An 18,683-nucleotide genomic window follows, 5' to 3' on the forward strand; every position below is an offset into this window, starting at 1 on the left:
AATTGGGTAACCATAAGGATTTGTGTGAGGGACAAATTGTCTAGACGACTGGGTCAGAGGCAAAACTGCAGCTCTTGTGGGATGTTCCTGGTCTGCAGTGGTTAGTATTTATTCAAAGTGCTCCAAGAAAGGAACAGTGGTGAACCGGCGATGGGGTCATGGGCGGCCGAGGCACATTGATGTACATGGGAAGCGAAGGCTGGTCTGTGTGGTCCGATCCAATAGACGAGCTCCTGAGGCTCAAATTGCTGAAGAAGTTAATGCTGTTAACGCTTGAGGTCAGGAATGTTTTGGCAGCAAAAGGGGGAGCAACACAATAATAGGCAGGTGATCATAACGTTATAACTGATCAGTGTATTCATCAAGGAAGAAATAGTTTTTTTTACCAATGAGACAAAACCACAAGGACAGTTTGGATGAGTTCTATATACTCAGTTCATTTTCTTCATATTATAAAAATCTTCCAGCTTGGTTCTTAAAGCAAAGGAAGGCTTTATATATATATATATATATATATATATATATATATATATATATATATATATATATATATATATATATATATATATATATATATATATATGTATATATGTGTGTATATTTTTTGCCAGTACTGGATTTTTACTAACACCTTTGTGGCTGAATGAAATGTAATAAATCTCCCAATACTCTAAATTCTAGTGTAACTTTCCAGAAGAGTGGAGGTTATTATAAGAACAAATTGGATCTAAATGTGGACAGTTCAAAAAGCACTTTCCAATCTTATTGTTAGGTGGAAACAAACTTTTATCCATTGTCCATATTTGACCTTATGTGCAACTTGCTGCAATTTTTCCAGACCAAATATTGTGCAGCGAAATGACCAAAGTCTCATGACCTGGAGTCCATACTGAACTTTTGTTTAACATGTCGTCATGTGGAGTTACAATTCAGAGCGATTAAGTTTCAGTTTGCTTTCCACTACACAGGGATTAAGCTCTGCAGCCTTGGCTACAGAAGTGATTTCTAGATATAGCCTGTCAACTTGATTCTCTGAGAATGCAGCGTGACATAGAGTGACAGTATTGGTCTCAGTAAAGCAGCAACAGGAGTTTGTAGCCTGAATTTGTTTCACAGGACAAAAGAACAACATCGGAAATGCCAGGTAAGTGTTGGAGTCATGTAAAAATGCTGTTATATTTCTGATCTCAGACAACTCAAGAGGCCTAGAAAAAATAAGAGTAGGGAATGTAAATGACAAAAGTCTGATATTACATACTGCATGTAAGATAAACTGAAATGTGATTTGTATAAAAGAATGTGTAGGATTTTTTTATCATTAATAAAGCATATCGAATAAAGTGTTGCTCCCGAAAACATGAACTCTATAATTTGCGTTTCCTCTGCATGGCAACACAGCTCTTCAGTTATTATGACCTTGATTGACATTCAGTAGATAGTGACATTTCATTCATGTAGCAGCCATCTGCTTCTTTGGTCTGCTGGAAAGAAGGTCAGAGAGACAACACTGCCATTAATCACATTTCCGACGGCTTTGGACTCATCAAGCTCGCTTTAAAGGGCACTTCATGTTAGTAAGCTATAGCAAGAGTACACTTAAAACGAACAACGTTGGGCTCAATTCTGATTTCTGGATAATGATCCACCTGGTGTGGAAGAGGAGAAAAATCTGAGGATCTTACATCATATTAAAGGTGTTGTTCAGTATACAAAGTATACTAAATGTCAATTTGGCAGATTTGGGGTTCAAGTTTTGATTAAATTTAATTCAATTCAATTAATTTTTATTTGTATTGTGCTTTTAACAATGAACATTGTCTCAAAGCAGCTTTACACAGATAATGTGGTGATAAAAAATTTATATGTTCTTTATAAGTGTAAGTTTGACCCTGATGAGCGAGCCGATGGCGACTGTGGCAAGGAAAAACTCCCTGAGATGGCATAAGAAAGAAACCTTGAGAGGAACCAGACAATTTAGATACAAGAGGAATTTGAATTGACACACACTATTACTTGCACAAATAAAGAGCATGCCTAAACATATTGCACCATGTATATATATATATATATATATATATATATATATATATATATATATATATATATATATATATATATATATATATATATATATATATATATACTGTATATATATGTATGAGCGATATAGATATATCATGCCACATTTATATAATGCTAATATCTTGGCCAATTATGTGCAATAATTTTAGTGCAATAATAATAATAATAATAATAATAATAATAATAATAATAATAATAATAATAATTGTTACATGTGCAATAACTTGTATAACTTTTATTGTAGTCTGACTTTTCTGCCATCTGTTTCATTGTTACTACACATTTCATTTCACTATATTTTATTACAATTTCTGATTTTTTTTCTTTTACTTTAATCCTAACCTTAATTTTTTTGAGAGCAACGACAACCCAACAGTTTCCCAACAGGATCAATAAAGTATTTTAATCCTAATGAAGACCAATGAACAAGAAAAAAAAAAAAACTAAACACTGACTGCCCTCCGGAGCATCAATAAATTAATTATAAAAAAAATGCGAAGGAACATTGCATAACCAAAGTCTGTCTACAGAAGGCTGCCATCAAAAGTCAGTGACCAGGTAAATAGGGGATTAGTTATAGAACTAACCAAAAGAACACAGGTAGCTCTAAACATTATTCTACCACCACCATGCTTTACTGTGACAATGCTTTCAATTTCATGAGCAGAGATAATTAGATGTTCGAGTCAAAGGCTGCAGTTACATTTTGTTTAAAAAAATACATTTCACTGTGCTGTAATGTACATGTGACAAGTATAAAGCACCTTTTGTTCTTTCTTCATCAGCTGTAGAGGTCTGAAACTTCTTCAGACTTATAACTCTGTTCTTGTTTGTTATTCTTTACTAGAGGTTTACCAGGCTTTTGTGACTCTGGCTACTACTGATCCCTACTGCATGGGGAGTCTAGTGGTGGGCAAGTGCTTGCGAAGGCATGGAACAACTCGAAAACTGGTGGCGATGGTGTCTCCGAACATTAGCACAGAGGCACGGTAAGAAAATGATTAAAATAAGTCGTCAAGTCAAGAAGATTTTATTGTCATTTCAACCATATATAGCTGATGCAGTACAGAGTGAAACTAAACAACGTTTCTCCAGAACCTTGGTGCTACAAAAAACAACATAAAAACAACATAGAGCTACAAGAACACATATACAGTGAGGAAAATAAGTATTTGAACACCCTGCTATTTTGCAAGTTCTCCCACTTAGAAATCATGGAGGGGTCTGAAATTGTCATCGTAGGTGCATGTCCACTGTGAGAGACATAATCTAAAAAAAATTATCCAGAAATCACAATATATGATTTTTAAACTATTATTTGTATGATACAGCTGCAAATAAGTATTTGAACACCTGAGAAAGTCAATGTTAATATTTGGTACAGTAGCCTTTGTTTGCAATTACAGAGGTCAAATGTTTCCTGTAGTTTTTCACCGGGTTTGCACACACTGCAGGAGGGATTTTGGCCCACTCCTCCACACAGATCTTCTCTAGATCAGTCAGGTTTCTGGCCTGTCGCTGAGAAACACGGAGTTTAAGCTTCGTCCAAAGATTCTCTATTGGGTTTAGGTCTGGAGACTGGCTAGGCCACGCCAGAACCTTGATATGCTTCTTACAGAGCCACTCCTTGGTTATCCTGGCTGTGTGCTTCGGGTCATTGTCATCTTGGAAGACCCAGCCTCGACCCATCTTCAATGCTCTAACTGAAGGAAGGAGGTTGTTCCCCAAAATCTCGCAATACATGGCCCTGGTCATCCTCTCCTTAATACAGTGCAGTCGCCCTGTCCCATGTGCAGAAAAACACCCCCACAGCATGATGCTACCACCCCCATGTTTCACAGTGGGGATGTTGTTCTTGGGATGGTACTCATCATTCTTCTTCCTCCAAACACGTTTAGTGGAATTATGACCCAAATGTTCTATTTTGGTCTCATCTGACCACATGGCTTTCTCCCCTGACTCCTCTGGATCATCCAAATGGTCATTGGCAAACTTAAGACGTGCCTGGACATGTGCTGGTTTAAGCAGGGGAACCTTCCGTGCCATGCATGATTTCAAACCATGACGTCTTAGTGTATTACCAACAGTAACCTTGGAATGGTGGTCCCAGCTCTTTTCAGGTCATTGACCATCTCCTCCTGGAGGTGGACATTTTAAAGGCAGACTAACAGGTCTTTGAGGGTCAGAATTCTAGCTGATAGACAGGTGTTCAAATACTTATTTGCAGCTGTATCATACAAATAAATAGTTTAAAAATCATATATTGTGATTTCTGGATATTTTTTTTTAGATTATGTCTCTCACAGTGGACATGCACCTACGATGACAATTTCAGGCCCCTCCATGATTTCTAAGTGGGAGAACTTGCAAAATAGCAGGGTGTTCAAATACTTATTTTCCTCACTGTATAAGGACTAAAGTGAGCTGTCCTCGCCACATAAAGTGCATCTTGTGCAACTTGGTGCAAACAGACAACACAAGACAGTGTAGGACAAATACACAAAATACAGCACCACCAGTAAACATACTGTATGTTAAACAGTACAATGTGCAAAAGAAAATATTAAAAATGCCTGTTTAATTAAAATGTAGCATTAAACCTTTAATTGAGTGCAATTTTAACTGGTGCTTGCCAGCTTTAAATCATGCTAAAGTAGACAAATATATGCCATGCAACCCCAGTTTACAAAAAAAATAAAAAAATCTAATCCAGCACCATTCCTGGTTGGAGAACCCTTCAATATTCTACATAAAATATTTAAAAAAGAAGAACCCCTTACAATCAGGTTTTGCACGTAATGCGAGGGAAGGCAGATCATATAAGTGCAGATAATTTTGATGAAATAATAAGAACATAATTAGGATAATGAATGTCAACTATGAAAAACATCATAAAAGACAAAAAGTGCAGCGCATAGTGAGGCAATACACGTGACATAGTTCAGTCAAGTGCAGTGATTTATAAGAACCATAGTTCATGTCCATTACCTGGACATATATCCACATAGACCACAAATGTTTTACAAAGAACCTTCATCAAATGTTATATGCGTGTATAAGCAGATTCTAGCACTTGTGGATTATATGAAATATTACTAAGATCCTGTAAAATTTTACAGAGCGAGTATCTTCTTGGTTCAAACAAACACCATCACATCCCTTGTCATTTACACTACCATGCTACAGTACCTCAAGCTACAACTTACCTTCCTCTATGGACATTTCTGTAAAGTTACTATGTGATCAGTGACCTCTGTATAGTCATTCAATGGTCATCGGACATCGGACACATCACACACTGGTATTTGTACTGGGCTGGTCTCTATTCCCTACATAAAACCTGCTTTTAATAGAACATAATATTCTATGTATACACACACACACACACCAATATACACTATATTGCCAAAAGTTTGCGGTCACCCGGTCATAAGTTTGGTATGTGATTTTTGAGTGAGCATTGCATTCAACATTTACTCCAAATTTGCTCTTATAATTCGCTCCACTCTTCTAAGAAAGATGTTCCACTAGATTTTAGTGTGCTTATGGTTATTTGTGTTCATCAGCCACAAGGGTGTTATTAAAGTCAGGTACTGATGTAGGGTGTAGAGGTCTGGGGTGCAGTCAGCATTCCAATTCATCCCAAAGGTGTAGGAATGAGATCAGATCAGATCAGATCCACTTAAGATCTTCCTCTTTAAACCATGTAAAGCAGATCCTAATGGCACTGGCATGTGCATAGGGGCATTGTTCAGCGTTTTTAATTTGCATGCAATGTGAATATCTTGCTGGGTTTAAACAGATGTGTCTTTTATTGTTGTCTAAAAATGGAACTGTCAATTTATTATTTAATATCTGAGTAATGCTTTAGTCTTGAAAACAAGTTCTGGGTGACATTAATCATTCATGCACAGCTGCTCTCTTGTATGTGTGTCCAGTTTGTCTTTGGAAGACGTGTTTGATGAGGTTATTGTGGTGGACATGTTGGACAGCCGGGACAGAGCTCATCTCTTCTGGCTTGGGCGTCCAGATCTGGGAATCACTTTTACCAAGCTTCACTGTTGGACACTTACACAGTACACCAAATGCGTGTTCCTGGATGCTGATACACTTGTGAGTAGTCAGTAGGTAATAAATTTTAATGCATCTGGTAATTGGATTATTGAGTTTTGTGGGACAATAATGGCAAAAAACTAATTTGTTGAAAAACAACAGTTGGCGGATGCCCCTTTTACTGTCCATCTATATAGCAAAACCTGTTCTAAAAAGATATGAAGTGTGCTCCATAATGAGCATCCACTATTACAGAAAAATCATATAATCAACACATTCAACATTTGCAATTATCCAAAGAAACTTACAAAAGGGCTTTTGTAACTAGTTTTTATCAATAAATGCATCCTGATACTGGTTCATTGGGTAACAAAATGCATTACATTTATGGCATTTGCCCTTATTTAGAGCAACTTATAATTATCTCAATCACACAACTGGGTTAAGGGACTTACCCAGGGCCCCAGAAGTGGCATCTTGGTGTGGATAGGATTTGAACTCACAACCTTCAAATCCAAATTCCAGTGCCTTAACCACTAAGCTACCATCTCCTCAAACTAAGAACATCAACAATCAAAAACTATGTAGTTTGAGAATATAGTTTGTGAAAGCAAGATTTTTTTTAAACAGCAGAAGTGCTAAATTAGATACTTTCTAAAAAGTATAGGTTGAGGTGGTCCATGGACTGAGCTACTGGACTATAACTGAGCAGTTAAACTTGGTGGTGCTCAGATTTGAACTCTTTCTGCCTTAACCACTGAGCAAGAACCTCCGAGTCATGTGAAAGTTCTTCCACCACCTAGGTTCCAGAACAAATGTAGCAGGCCTTATTTGTAGCCTAAAACAATGGTTGGACAAGTTGAGCAGTGGTTGAGGATTGGAGGAAGCATGGGGCAGTGGGGGTGCTGTGAGATATTGGGTGCTTTTCATTTGCATTTGTAGGAAAATGTCACTGTTTTAAATCTGATTTGACCTGGTACAGGAAGCCAGTGGAGTGTATTTTTCGACTAAATGGTTTTGAAGAACTTATGACCAACTTTTCTGTATTTTCTTTTTTGTTATCTGCAGGTGTTGTGTAATGTTGATGAGCTGTTTGATCGAGAAGAGCTCTCTGCAGCTCCAGATCCAGGCTGGCCCGACTGCTTCAACTCTGGTGTATTTGTATTCAGACCGTCACTGGAGACCCACTCACGCCTGCTGGAACATGCCAAGATGTGTGGCAGCTTTGATGGTGAGGATGAAGTAGAAACGGAAGGAGTGAAGGAAAAAGAGAATGGGGAATAGGATGATATAGTAAGGAAATATACAATAACCACAGCATATATAACGTTTCTGAATGCGTAATATGTTACTGAACATCCATATAGTCGCAAAGTTATATTATTGTGTTTGTTTGTGTGTTTTAAGGAGGTGATCAGGGGCTTTTAAATACTTTTTTCAGTGACTGGGCAATAAAGGACATCAATAAGCATCTACCGTTTATTTACAACCTCAGCGCCAATGCGATCTACACCTATTTGCCGGCTTTTCACAAGTAGGTATTTAACAGAATAATCAATAAACCGCTTCTGTGGCTACAGAAGCAAAATATATAGTCATGCTGAAGGATATCTGCAATGTAATCTACTGAATGACTAGGATGTGTGATATCATGGACAAGAATTCTAACATTTCATTTCCATTTACTGAACTAAAAAAATATGAATACTTATGGAAGTGTCATGTCAATAGGTATAGGTATTTCCTTTCTGTGAAATTATTCCTAAAGGTCAAATGTTAGTAAAAATTCCTTTAACTTCTATTGTTTTCCATCGTTCACATTGTATGCTTTGGGCAGATATGGTCATCAAGCAAAGATTGTGCACTTCCTAGGAAGGTACAAGCCCTGGCATATTCCAAACAAGCAGCAACCACCCACTGACGCTCCTCAATGGGATACCAACAGGAACTTAGACAAATATGTGGACCAGTGGTGGGCGGAGTATTATGGCCACACAAAAATGCATGCAGATGAGCCTCAGGAGCTCCAGGATGTTGAACACACTGAGCAACTGGGCATGTCAGAGGCTGTACCCTGTTCTATCCAAGTGGCCACTTCATGGCATGTAAGGCTACATAACATTTATTTTTATGTGTACATGTTATTGTAAGCAGATGTTTTATTAGCAATTGTGGAAAGATGCTTTAGTTTCATAAGTTTAACTGAAATGTTTTTCAAGCAGGCTTTTTTAGTAACAATAAAAAAATTGGAAGGTTGGTGAAAGAGTTTATAACTTTGCTAAAGTGGATTTATAAAATGATTTATGGGGTGGCAAGGGGGTGGCATTAGAATTATAAGGGGTGGCAACACTGAAGAAAGCCTTCTTGCCTGGTTCTTATGGATTCAAGGAATTATATATATACCACATTTTATATATTGGTCATACATTATACGTTATACATTTTATAAATTAAAAGAGATGATAAGATACAGTATATTTAACTTCTGTTTCTTGAGTTCTAAGGAGTTTCAATACAGATATATGGATACAAAGCCTTAATGTATCATATTTGTTTACCACATTAAACAAAACTGTAAATGGACAAATGATGTAATCTAAAGAATAAAAGTGAGAATTGTTGCGATATTTTAGTGAATTCGGAACGAAAAACATCCGGACATGATTTCAAACATTTCCTACTTTTTATTCTTGAATATTTCATATTATATTGATATATTCATCTACATTTAAATATTCATATTTAATATTTTATATCTATATTGCACCGAACGTGCATAATACTATATCCTAAGCTCTGACTAATATAACAGCCCTCTTGACCCTGTTTGTACTCTGCATGCTTATTTGTGCAGCATGCTTTTACATACAGAGCAAGGTTAGAGTCCATTTCCAAAGCATGTGAAGCAAGATAGCTGCTTATTTTCCTGTGGGTTTTTTTTTTTTTTTTTGCACTAGAGTTCACAGCCCTCTGTGACATCACCCACCACTCCTCATCCTCACCCTCACAGCCATGAGTTAGTCCCTCAGGCAGAGGAGAGAGAAGAGAAAGAACCTAGTGAATTGCTTACGGAGCTGACGCTGAATGCACCAAGCTCAAGCACATGTCATCAGCTGGAGGACCCGGTGAGTGGAGTGATTTTAAGCAGTTTAGCTGTTTACATTTGCATTTATTCAAATGAAATACACTTTTATGCAAACTGGAGTGAGGATCCAACTTGTGAGCAGGTAACAGTGTTTCTCAAGGACCAACAATAACACATCTGTTCTCTGTCTGTTTTTAAATTTAAGCACACAACTGCTGGCTATCATAGATTGGAAATTAGATACCACTGATTCCTGGAATGGTGAAACTTATGGTTAAAATATTAAGTTACTCTTCAGAAGGTCAGAAATTCAAGCTACAGCAATGCCAAACTGCCAGTGTCTGGCTCTTGAGCAAGGCTCTTAACCCTACCTGTTAATACAGTAAGATAACTATAATGGGTGTTCCTTAGAACTAACCCCAAATTCCCAACTAGCTGGGAAATTCTAATAAAATAATCACCGAATAAGTAATAAAATAAGCATTTATTCATTTTGTACAATATTGACGAGGCAATTTGCAGAGGTGGAAAGAGTTATAAAATATCCTACTCAAATAAAAGTAAATCAATGAAATTTGACTTCAGTGCAAGTACAGTTACCAGTCTAAAAATACACAAGTCAAAATAAAAAGTATAAAAAAAATGCAGAGTAAAATTTACCAAGTGACTTTTTTTAACAGAGGGGGTCAGGTGGGATATTAACATTTTTTTCAAAAAGGACAAGGGGATATAAATTTCAGTATTAAAATTCAGTATATAAATTAAGTAATTTTTGATGGAAGGAACACTAATTAAAATGTGATAACAAAAATAAATAAAAATAAAATAAAATATGTGTTAATAACGCATTAACCCAAATGCATTTTAAGAGCCCACGTTTTGATAACGTGCGATTAATGCAGCGCGCATTTCTGTTTGACTATATAAATAAATAAAAGAGGCCTAATTAAATCCTTCATCGCAACACATTTATTCACAACATCCCTTTTTTTACTCCGATATATAAAAAAAAAACAACAAACATTTGTTTTACTGATGTGCCAAGTCTTTAAACAAAAACCAAAAACCGCTATGATGCACACATCCGGCAATTAAAACCCTCCGTGTGGAAACATAGCAATAGTTCCTTTTGATTACATAATTTAAAACACCAGAATTACTTTAAAACATTTACAAGAATATTTTGTCTTTATGCTCTTTGTTGAGTCTGGTTTCACTAATAATAAACATGGTCCATGACCAATATGAAAAACTTGAAAAGTATTAATTTAAGGTGCGATAAAAATGTGCGATTAAGTTGCGATTAATTAAGAGTTAACTCAATACAATCATGCGCTTAATTATTTGAATCGATTGATAGCGCTGATAAAAACACTACAGTCCATCTCCTGTTATGTCATTAAAACGTAAAAAATTTCAAACTGCTTAAAAAAAATAAAAAGAGTTCACAAAAAAAACCTACTCAATTACTGTAATGAGTATTTACATGTGTATTTTACCATAAAACCGATCAGGTTTAGTATCCTAGTAAACGTAACTGCATCTGCACACACTCTCTCCCCTCCATACACTTATATAGAAAATCCATCAAAACATTTGGAGGATGACTCAAGGGTGCGAATGGAACTCATCAGCCAGAGCCATAATGGGTTTGCTTTGTTCGAAAGACTCTTCAGCAACAATATTAGCTCCGCAATGACCCCCGGGCTGTGACACACTGTGACAAATGAAGTCGCAGAGGCTGCATCGCTCTCCTCTGCTAAAAGGAATTGTAATTTTTCATTTTCTGTTAACTGGACGACATGCGGCATCGGGGCTGTAATTTTATCAAAGAACATTAAACACTTTTTATTTTATAGTGAAGATAAAGATGAAATTCTCTCTGGTCACATGTGACCGTTGACCAAATAAAACCTGCACTCACTTCAGTAACACCTTCTTATTTGGTGATTACCAGGTTTATATAAATACACAATTGGCAAAAGTTTTCAGACACCTGGTCATAAATATGGTATGTGCTGGTGCTGATGCAGGGGAGTTGAGGAGGCCTGGGGTGCAGTCAGAGTTCCTATTCTTTTTAAAAGGGTTGAGGTCAGTCCTCTTTGGCAGGAGATCTTCCACTGCTTTGTGCACGTGGGGTATTGTCATGCTGGAACTTGTTTGAGTCTCCTAGTTAAAGTGAGGAGAATATTTTATGCTACCAAATACATCCAAAGACACCAGATACAAATGTGTGCCTTCAGCTTCGTGGTAACAGTTTGGGAAAGAACAATATGTGGCTGGGAAAGTCAAATGTCCAAATACTTTTGTCTATATAGTTTATTTTTGGAATGAAACCACATCCGATAAGAGTTTATTCCTCTTATATCACCGGAATTTGCCCTTTGCTATTATTTGCTGATAGAGATTAATGAATGTACACTTTTTGACCAATCGGAATTGAGAATTTAACAGCAATGAATGCAGGTATTAACAAACTGAACTATAAACTATTTTATTAGTCACCAAATACATAAAAGGATGTGTAATAACATTAAGACAATAATAAGACACAAGTAGTAAGAAGACAACATTAAACAAGTACAATTAGCTTGATATTTCTGTAATCAGAGTTTTGCTAAATTCCAGTTTAATATTTCATTTCAGATTTTCTTTTCATGATTGATGCTGTAGCTTTAAAGAAACTTCAGGAACTATTAGAAAAGCTCAATCTGTCTCTCTCTTTTTCTCTTTTTCTGACTCATAATAAATTGACTCCATCATGGAGACCAGCAGTAAACCCTCAGGCATTCTTCAACTGGTGAGGAATTTAGCCATGTCTTGTGAAAACCCTTTAAATACACACCAAGTTAAAAAAACTGAACTGATGTCTAGATTCATTGTCAAGCTTTAATTCAAAAACTGTGGAAGTGTTAGGTGAACCAATCTACATTTACGGAAGCACAAAGTAATTTATTGGTAAACAGCCATGCAAATTTCCATTTCAGATTTCAATCATTCTCATTCAGTGCATTTCTAATTTGTCACTGTTACTCATGTTTTCTCAGTGTCCTGATCCTGACGACTTATCCAAAGCCGAGGCTGAGATTTTGGAACAGTCCCAGTTTCAGGAACCACCGGTTGAACAAAAACAGGAAGAAGTCATCCCAGGAGTAGAATCAGTTCTCTCAGAGGCTGCATCAAACACTGTAGGTTTTAGAGTTTGTTTAATTTGTTGGGGTTTTTTTTTATGTGTGATTGGAAAGTGGATGAATTTATTGCTTTCTTATTTTTAGATATACATAAGCAAATTGTTCCACTGGAACACCAAAACCTCTAAAGATTTTCCTTGCTCTTTTAAAAACTCTAAAACTATGAATCCAGATGTACTAAAAAGCGATTCACTAGTGCCATCTGTTGGTGAAAACTGGTAGTGCGTGACTTTCAGTCTGTTTTGCCAGCACAAAAACAAGATATTTGCAGAATCAATAGAAATAGCTTTATTACCAAGTATGCTTACACACACAAGGAGTTTGACTTGGGGTCAGGAGCTTCCAGTGCAGGAGAAGTACAGACATAATGTAACAGAATTGTAAACCAGATAGTTTACAATAATGCAATATATACAGAGTAAAAATGTTGTTAAATACAGATGTTATTTACAAGTGTTCAGTTTACAAATGGACCATTTGGATTCTATGTACAAATGTGTCAGTTATGATGGACAGTGTGTAGTTTGAATATTTTAATTGTTTATGCTGAGTATAGTCTGTGGGAAAAAAACAGTTTTTGTGCCTGGCTGTTCTGGTGGACGGTGTGCTTTGGCGCCAACTAGAAGGCAACAGTTTGAAGAGAGAGTGGGCTTGGTGTGTGGGTCCAAAGTGATTTTCTTAGCCATTTTCTCCACTTGGGATGAGTAAAGATCTTGGAGATTGTGCAGGGTGGGACCTATAATCCTTTCAGCAGTCCTGACTATCCGTCTTGATGTCTGATTTGGTAGATATTTTCTGTGAATGTGTGCATACAGTCTGGTTCCATCTTAAAAATAAGCATTACCAACCTAAATCATTGTGCACACTTTGCTAGTATTAAAAGTATGAATAATTTAACATCAGTTTGTCCAAAGAAACATTAACCATCACTATTAATAAAGTCCTCAAAGTAAAATGAAATAATGTTCGATTTTTATCATGCCCAAACAAAAGATTAATTCTTGGAGAGGTTTCCCATGCGATCTACGATGCCTGTGGTGTCTGATCAGGGGGAAAATCACAGCACACAGAATGGTGCATATGTTCTTCTTCAGTTTAATGCAGACAACAGACATGTATATACACACTGAAAAAAACCTGAGCTAAAACTGTTTCTGATTGGGTACGAAGACATAGTAACCAGAGATGTGTAAACCCAGACAACGACATTCCGTGTACCGCACATACTCACATCATAAAGATCCTATAGACACTGAACAAACAACATAGGGATGTGTTTAGAGAACCAGTGTGAGGTTCATCTTAACACTAACAAATAATGAGAATTTTATAATCCATAAAGTCTAATCTAATCTAACTGCCATGATTAAATAAACAAGCTGTTGAGATGGAATTAATAAGAGAAATTAGCATGTTTTACATGTAGTATGTGTTAGTTATTGTAATATAAATGCAAATGTAGAATGAATTCTTATTCAGGTTCAACGTTAAATTACATTTAAACCAAAGCTCACAGAATGCTAACTGTCACGCTGGGATATGCAAAAGAAAAAAATGACTGAATAACTGATGAATAAAGGCTTCTTTTATTTAGTACAATAGTGTTAAGGCAGTAAGTAACCTATTTAGAATTAGGCTAATTATCAAATTAAATTCATTTTTATTTATTTCTATAACAACGGATCTCCTGAGCTACTCATAAATGAGCTCAAAATCTGTGATTATAAATTCAACCCTCTCAAATTTCTCAATGATGGAGAAACAGCATCTGTAGGATGTTATGGAGTATTGATTAAAAGGTTGTTTATCCTTAAAGTCCAATGTCCGTACTCTTCAAGAAGTGGGACCAACTGGAGCTAATACATCTCCAGATGGCTCAGGATCTTCACAGGATCAGCATTATTATTGAAAGCTATTAAAAGTATAAATTATGGCCAAAATAAGCACGTGTTTGTGTTCAGTTAATAGGCACAGATATTTTATATACGATTATAGTTGATGCAAAGTGACTTACATTAGCTCGCTCCATTACATGCTTTGCATTACCTGGGTTTGTAAAGTACATTATCATTTTAATTGCACTGGAATCCCAAATGTTCAGTACCGCATTGCGTCTGATTATCAAGAACAGCATTCTACGTGGGGGGTGTTGTTTTTTTTTTGTTGTTGTTTGTTTTTAATGCCTACAGCACCTGTAGATTAGCTATTTTAAAACCAGTACTAAGATGGTTTGGATATGTGCAGAGGAGGGACATGAATTATATTGGTAGAAAAATGCTGAGGATGGAGCCACCAGGTAGGAGGAAAAGAGGAAGGCCAAGGAGGAGGTTTATGGATGCGGTGAGGGAAGACATGCAGGTAGTTGGTGTGAAAGAGGCAGATGTAGAGGACAGGGTAGTATGGAGAAGGATGATCCGCTGTGGCGACCCCTAATGGGAGCAGCCGAAAGAAGAAGAAGAAGAAGAAGAAGACTCACAAAATGCTAGCGGTCAAACTGCTAACTAACTAAACTAGTGACAGCAGCTAATGATGACATCGATCGCTCGATAACTAATTCACACGGGCTTTGTAGCAGATATTTCATGAAATATATGCATGCAATGAAGGAAAAATATAACTGGTGGTTCATACGGTGAAGATTTAGCGAAGCAATTCAAGTGTCACAACCTTATATGAGCTGCAACTAATTATTTTATTTTATATTGAAAAACTTTTAGTTGAGCATTGCTCAGTATCATGAAATAGGTTGATTTTATATGAATAACTGCTTAAAAAACTAAAGCTAGACACACACACAAAAGCAACGATAACGAAGTGGTAAAACACAACACAAGTGCCGGGGCTGATAAAAATGGTTGTTTAGCGCCCCCTTTGGTGTGATCATGACAATAACAGAACACTAACTGGCTGTTGTGGAAGGCATATGAACAAATATTAAAATAACAAAATGAAAAACAAGCTTAACAAGTTTAATCCATTCATTAATGACATATTGCTACAGTGATAAAAAATAAAATAAAACAAGCATGGCCATGCATTTAATAAAAATAAAAAAAGATCAAATTTGAGTTTCAATAAGTCAATCAATAAGTCAAACTTAATACCTTTATTATGATGCCACAGCTGGAGAAACCATTAATATGATAATAGTCATGGACAGGAATCTCATACAGTGAGAACGAATGGTATTACTAAAGCAAGAATCCCAGTGAACACAATTCAACAAGTCTCCTTTCACTGTAGCCACAACTGCACCACCTGCATACATCATCGCTAGCAGAAACATCAATATTAACCTCATAAAATGACCCGGGGTTTTCCCTGCATTTTTGTGCATTTCTTACGTGTTTTTTCCTGAGGATTTGAAATGAAGGCAAATTGGGTTTTTTTTATTCAAATTCTAGAGTAAAAAAAAGTATAAATGGTTCATGCAAAAGATAAACAACTGTTTTAAACTGTTTTGCCCGACATTTTCTCACGATGTCCAGCTTTTCTTGAAAAGTCTGCCTTGTAAATGTCTTGTAAGTTCAAACAAATCAATTTCTTCCCCTCTGTCAGCCATTATGGATTAAAAAAAAAACAGCTAATAAATCCATATGAATATATTTGAGCTTGTGCAGTTTGCTACAGATGCAGTTTGCGAACTCTGACCATCCAAACAAAGGACATGAAAATGCAGACATGAAAATGCAGATCTGATTGGTTAAAGCAACCGCTTCGAGCAAAATGTATTTTATGATACAAAAAAACCCCAAACAAACAAAATTAAACCCCACAGTGCTGATGACTAAAGAACTTTATAACAAACAGATACCTTTGACCCTGGCAACATGTGATGTGGTGGCTGAAATCTGATTGGATAGAAACTCTAATCTGGATATACTGTACAGGCAGTGCACCTAAAAGAAACGCTATGAAATGAAGAGAATGGAGAGAATGTACTATTGGGGACAGTTGAATACATAATGATGGACAAAATTTAATGAAAACACAAGTCCTGATGGAGTTTAGGCCAGCAGAGAAGTGTGTCTGAAGTCTGTGTGTTTTATTACTAAAACAAGACTAAAATGAAATATGGATTAGATTTTTACTTTGTGATAAACCATTTGTAGTGCAAGCTTACATTTGTATTCACAATACTTACTCAACAATGCTCTAAATCATGTTGTATCTTGTATGTATCACCTTTAATTAAAGCACTTTTCTATTTGCTTTTTCCAGGAAGTTTTAAATGCAAATTTGGAGCATCGAAAGAGGTGGGAAGAGGGCCATATTGATTACCTGGGCAAGGATGCCTTTGAAAACATCCGGATGAAGCTCGACCAGTTTCTTGATTAACATCCCGTTTTGTGTGTGTCAGTGAATAAATAGCAGACATTCATCTGGATTGCATCCATTATCATGTCTACCTTTATTGTGTGCACTAATCAAAGGGGCTCCTGAGTGGTAGAACAAAAAAGCATTTGCGTTGTAGTCAGCAGGTCGTGAGTGTGAATCTCATTAGTGTCACTACCATGCGTGACCTGGGAGTCCAAAGAGCTCTCTTTCTCCTCTGTCAGTCAAAGTGGCACTAGACAATCAATGGTGTTTGAGATCTCATGAATGCAGAAGAGGGTAGATATCACTTTTCGAACTATGGAGCCTTGTGAAACAGTATTGGGTAGCAGTTAGAAAGGATAGAAATATTATAAAAAATAACTGCTTAACTCTCAGCTAGCTATCAAGCTAGTAGATTGTAATTGGCAGATGACTAAATTAAGGAGGGTCCTGTTAGCGTTAAAAGATACAGATGAAACAAAGATCACAAACATTTGTTTTTATTCACCCGTTTCTTGTTTTAATTTTTAAAATGTAAAGGATTTAATGTTAATCCAGTGTTCAGCAGATCAGAATTAATAAAACACAGTATGCTTGGTTTGAATTTATTGTTTAAGTTTTGATGAGGACCACAGATTTGGTGCTTGTAATTAAGTGGTTAGTATCACATGACCCGTTCAAATTATATTTCACCAATATTCAAAATATTAAATATTACACTGCAATTATACATACATACATACATACATACATACATACATACATACATACATACATACATACATGTATCTATATATGAATCTGTATGTATGTATGTATGTATGTATGTATGTATGTATGTATGTATGTATGTATGTATGTATGTATATACTTTTTTTTTTTTTTGATTGAGCACTGCTTATTTTGACCTTGGTGCTACACTAGGGGGTGCTCTTCCTGCAAATTCTGTAAAATGTTTAAGCTCTCCAGACATATTTTAGCAATTTAGATTGTAGCTTATTAGGAGTTGTATTAAACCCATTTCGAATAAACAGTAATGCTGCTGTTTACCTCTGCATGCCAGTTGTTTGCTTGTAATGGCAGCCATATCCTCATCCTGTAGAACAGCACACTCATTTGTATCCCTGTAGAGAACGCTGCAAACTTTAACAGATGTTACCTACAAACATCCTGATTCATCTCTGACTTTGCTCGAAGATTGAGGCATATTTTTGGCCATTTGTACAGTATGTGTACTTGGTTTCAGATAGCATTAAAGAATAGAAATACAACTAAGTATTTTTTTTATAGGTGGCAGTCATTTTGTAATGAAATAAACACAGTAGTTAGACTAGTATGGATGTGTTGCACAGTGAGGCAGTTGCTGAGTGTATGGTTTTGAAATGCTGTTTTTCCCTACTGTTAAAAGAAGGAATAAAAAATACGATAAATGTGTTCTATGTTATTTTGACATATTCTCTAGTTCTATTCTCCAGTATTAATTTTTTTTTTTTAATAAAAAATTATTTACCCAAATACATTACAGTTTTTTTTTTAGCACAAACAATGGATATACAACATCTTCACCTGCCTGTTCAAATGGCAGGTTTCTGTTATATAAAATGTACACCAATAATTCAAAGAGGAACTTTGAAAATTCACTCAATTATTTGAAGAAAAAATAAATAGATTAAAGTGAAAAAAAGGGAAAAAAAAAACATTCCCAATAACTCAGCTGCTTAAATCTGCACACCCTTTTATAACTGAGGATGTGGTTGTGTTCCGAATGAACCAATCACCTTTAATCACATGTCCAAAAGTACTTCTCATACAGCTGCCCTCAATGAGATTATTCTGATTAACCCCAAATAAAGATCAGATGCTCCGCAAAGATTTTCTTCTCATCTTCTGGTATTTTTTGGTTTCCGACTGCTATGGTCTGCAAAGAGCTTACAAAGCATGCATGGCACCTTACT

General features: G+C 36.1%; 1 protein-coding gene and 1 long non-coding RNA gene across 3 annotated transcripts in view; both read left to right on the forward strand.

Annotated features, from left to right (window-relative positions):
• The window catches only part of LOC310716079, a 243,664-nt gene that overhangs the window by 39,016 nt on the left and 185,965 nt on the right, over positions 1-18,683 (forward strand). The gene's annotated exons all lie outside the window — the stretch shown is intronic.
• On the forward strand, positions 894-16,803 carry gyg2 (glycogenin 2). 2 transcript variants are annotated; one of them, XM_083523187.1, is made up of 9 exons: positions 894-1,144; positions 2,930-3,071; positions 6,021-6,195; positions 7,204-7,366; positions 7,543-7,669; positions 7,973-8,240; positions 9,093-9,260; positions 12,268-12,408; positions 16,633-16,803. In XM_083523187.1, the coding sequence occupies exons 1-9, from the start codon at positions 1,138-1,140 to the stop codon at positions 16,747-16,749; spliced, it is 1,308 nt and encodes a 435-aa protein (XP_083379313.1). In that variant the 5' UTR covers positions 894-1,137; the 3' UTR covers positions 16,750-16,803. The 2 variants fall into 2 exon arrangements, with proteins under 2 accessions (XP_083379313.1, XP_083379314.1); XM_083523188.1 differs by lacking the exons at positions 12,268-12,408; positions 16,633-16,803 and adding an exon at positions 9,559-9,587 and having other exon boundaries at positions 926-1,144; positions 9,093-9,282.

The sequence above is a fragment of the Silurus aristotelis genome (genome assembly GCF_946808225.1).
Source record: "Silurus aristotelis genome assembly, chromosome: 20".
NCBI lineage: Eukaryota > Metazoa > Chordata > Actinopteri > Siluriformes > Siluridae > Silurus > Silurus aristotelis.

Bases quoted from the DNA above. Each gene is read 5' to 3' on its own strand.
- gyg2 (XM_083523187.1), top strand. The intron at 6,196-7,203 runs GTGAGTAGTCAG...TGTTATCTGCAG, and splicing joins TCCTGGATGCTGATACACTT to GTGTTGTGTAATGTTGATGA. The intron at 7,670-7,972 runs GTAGGTATTTAA...TGCTTTGGGCAG, and splicing joins TATTTGCCGGCTTTTCACAA to ATATGGTCATCAAGCAAAGA.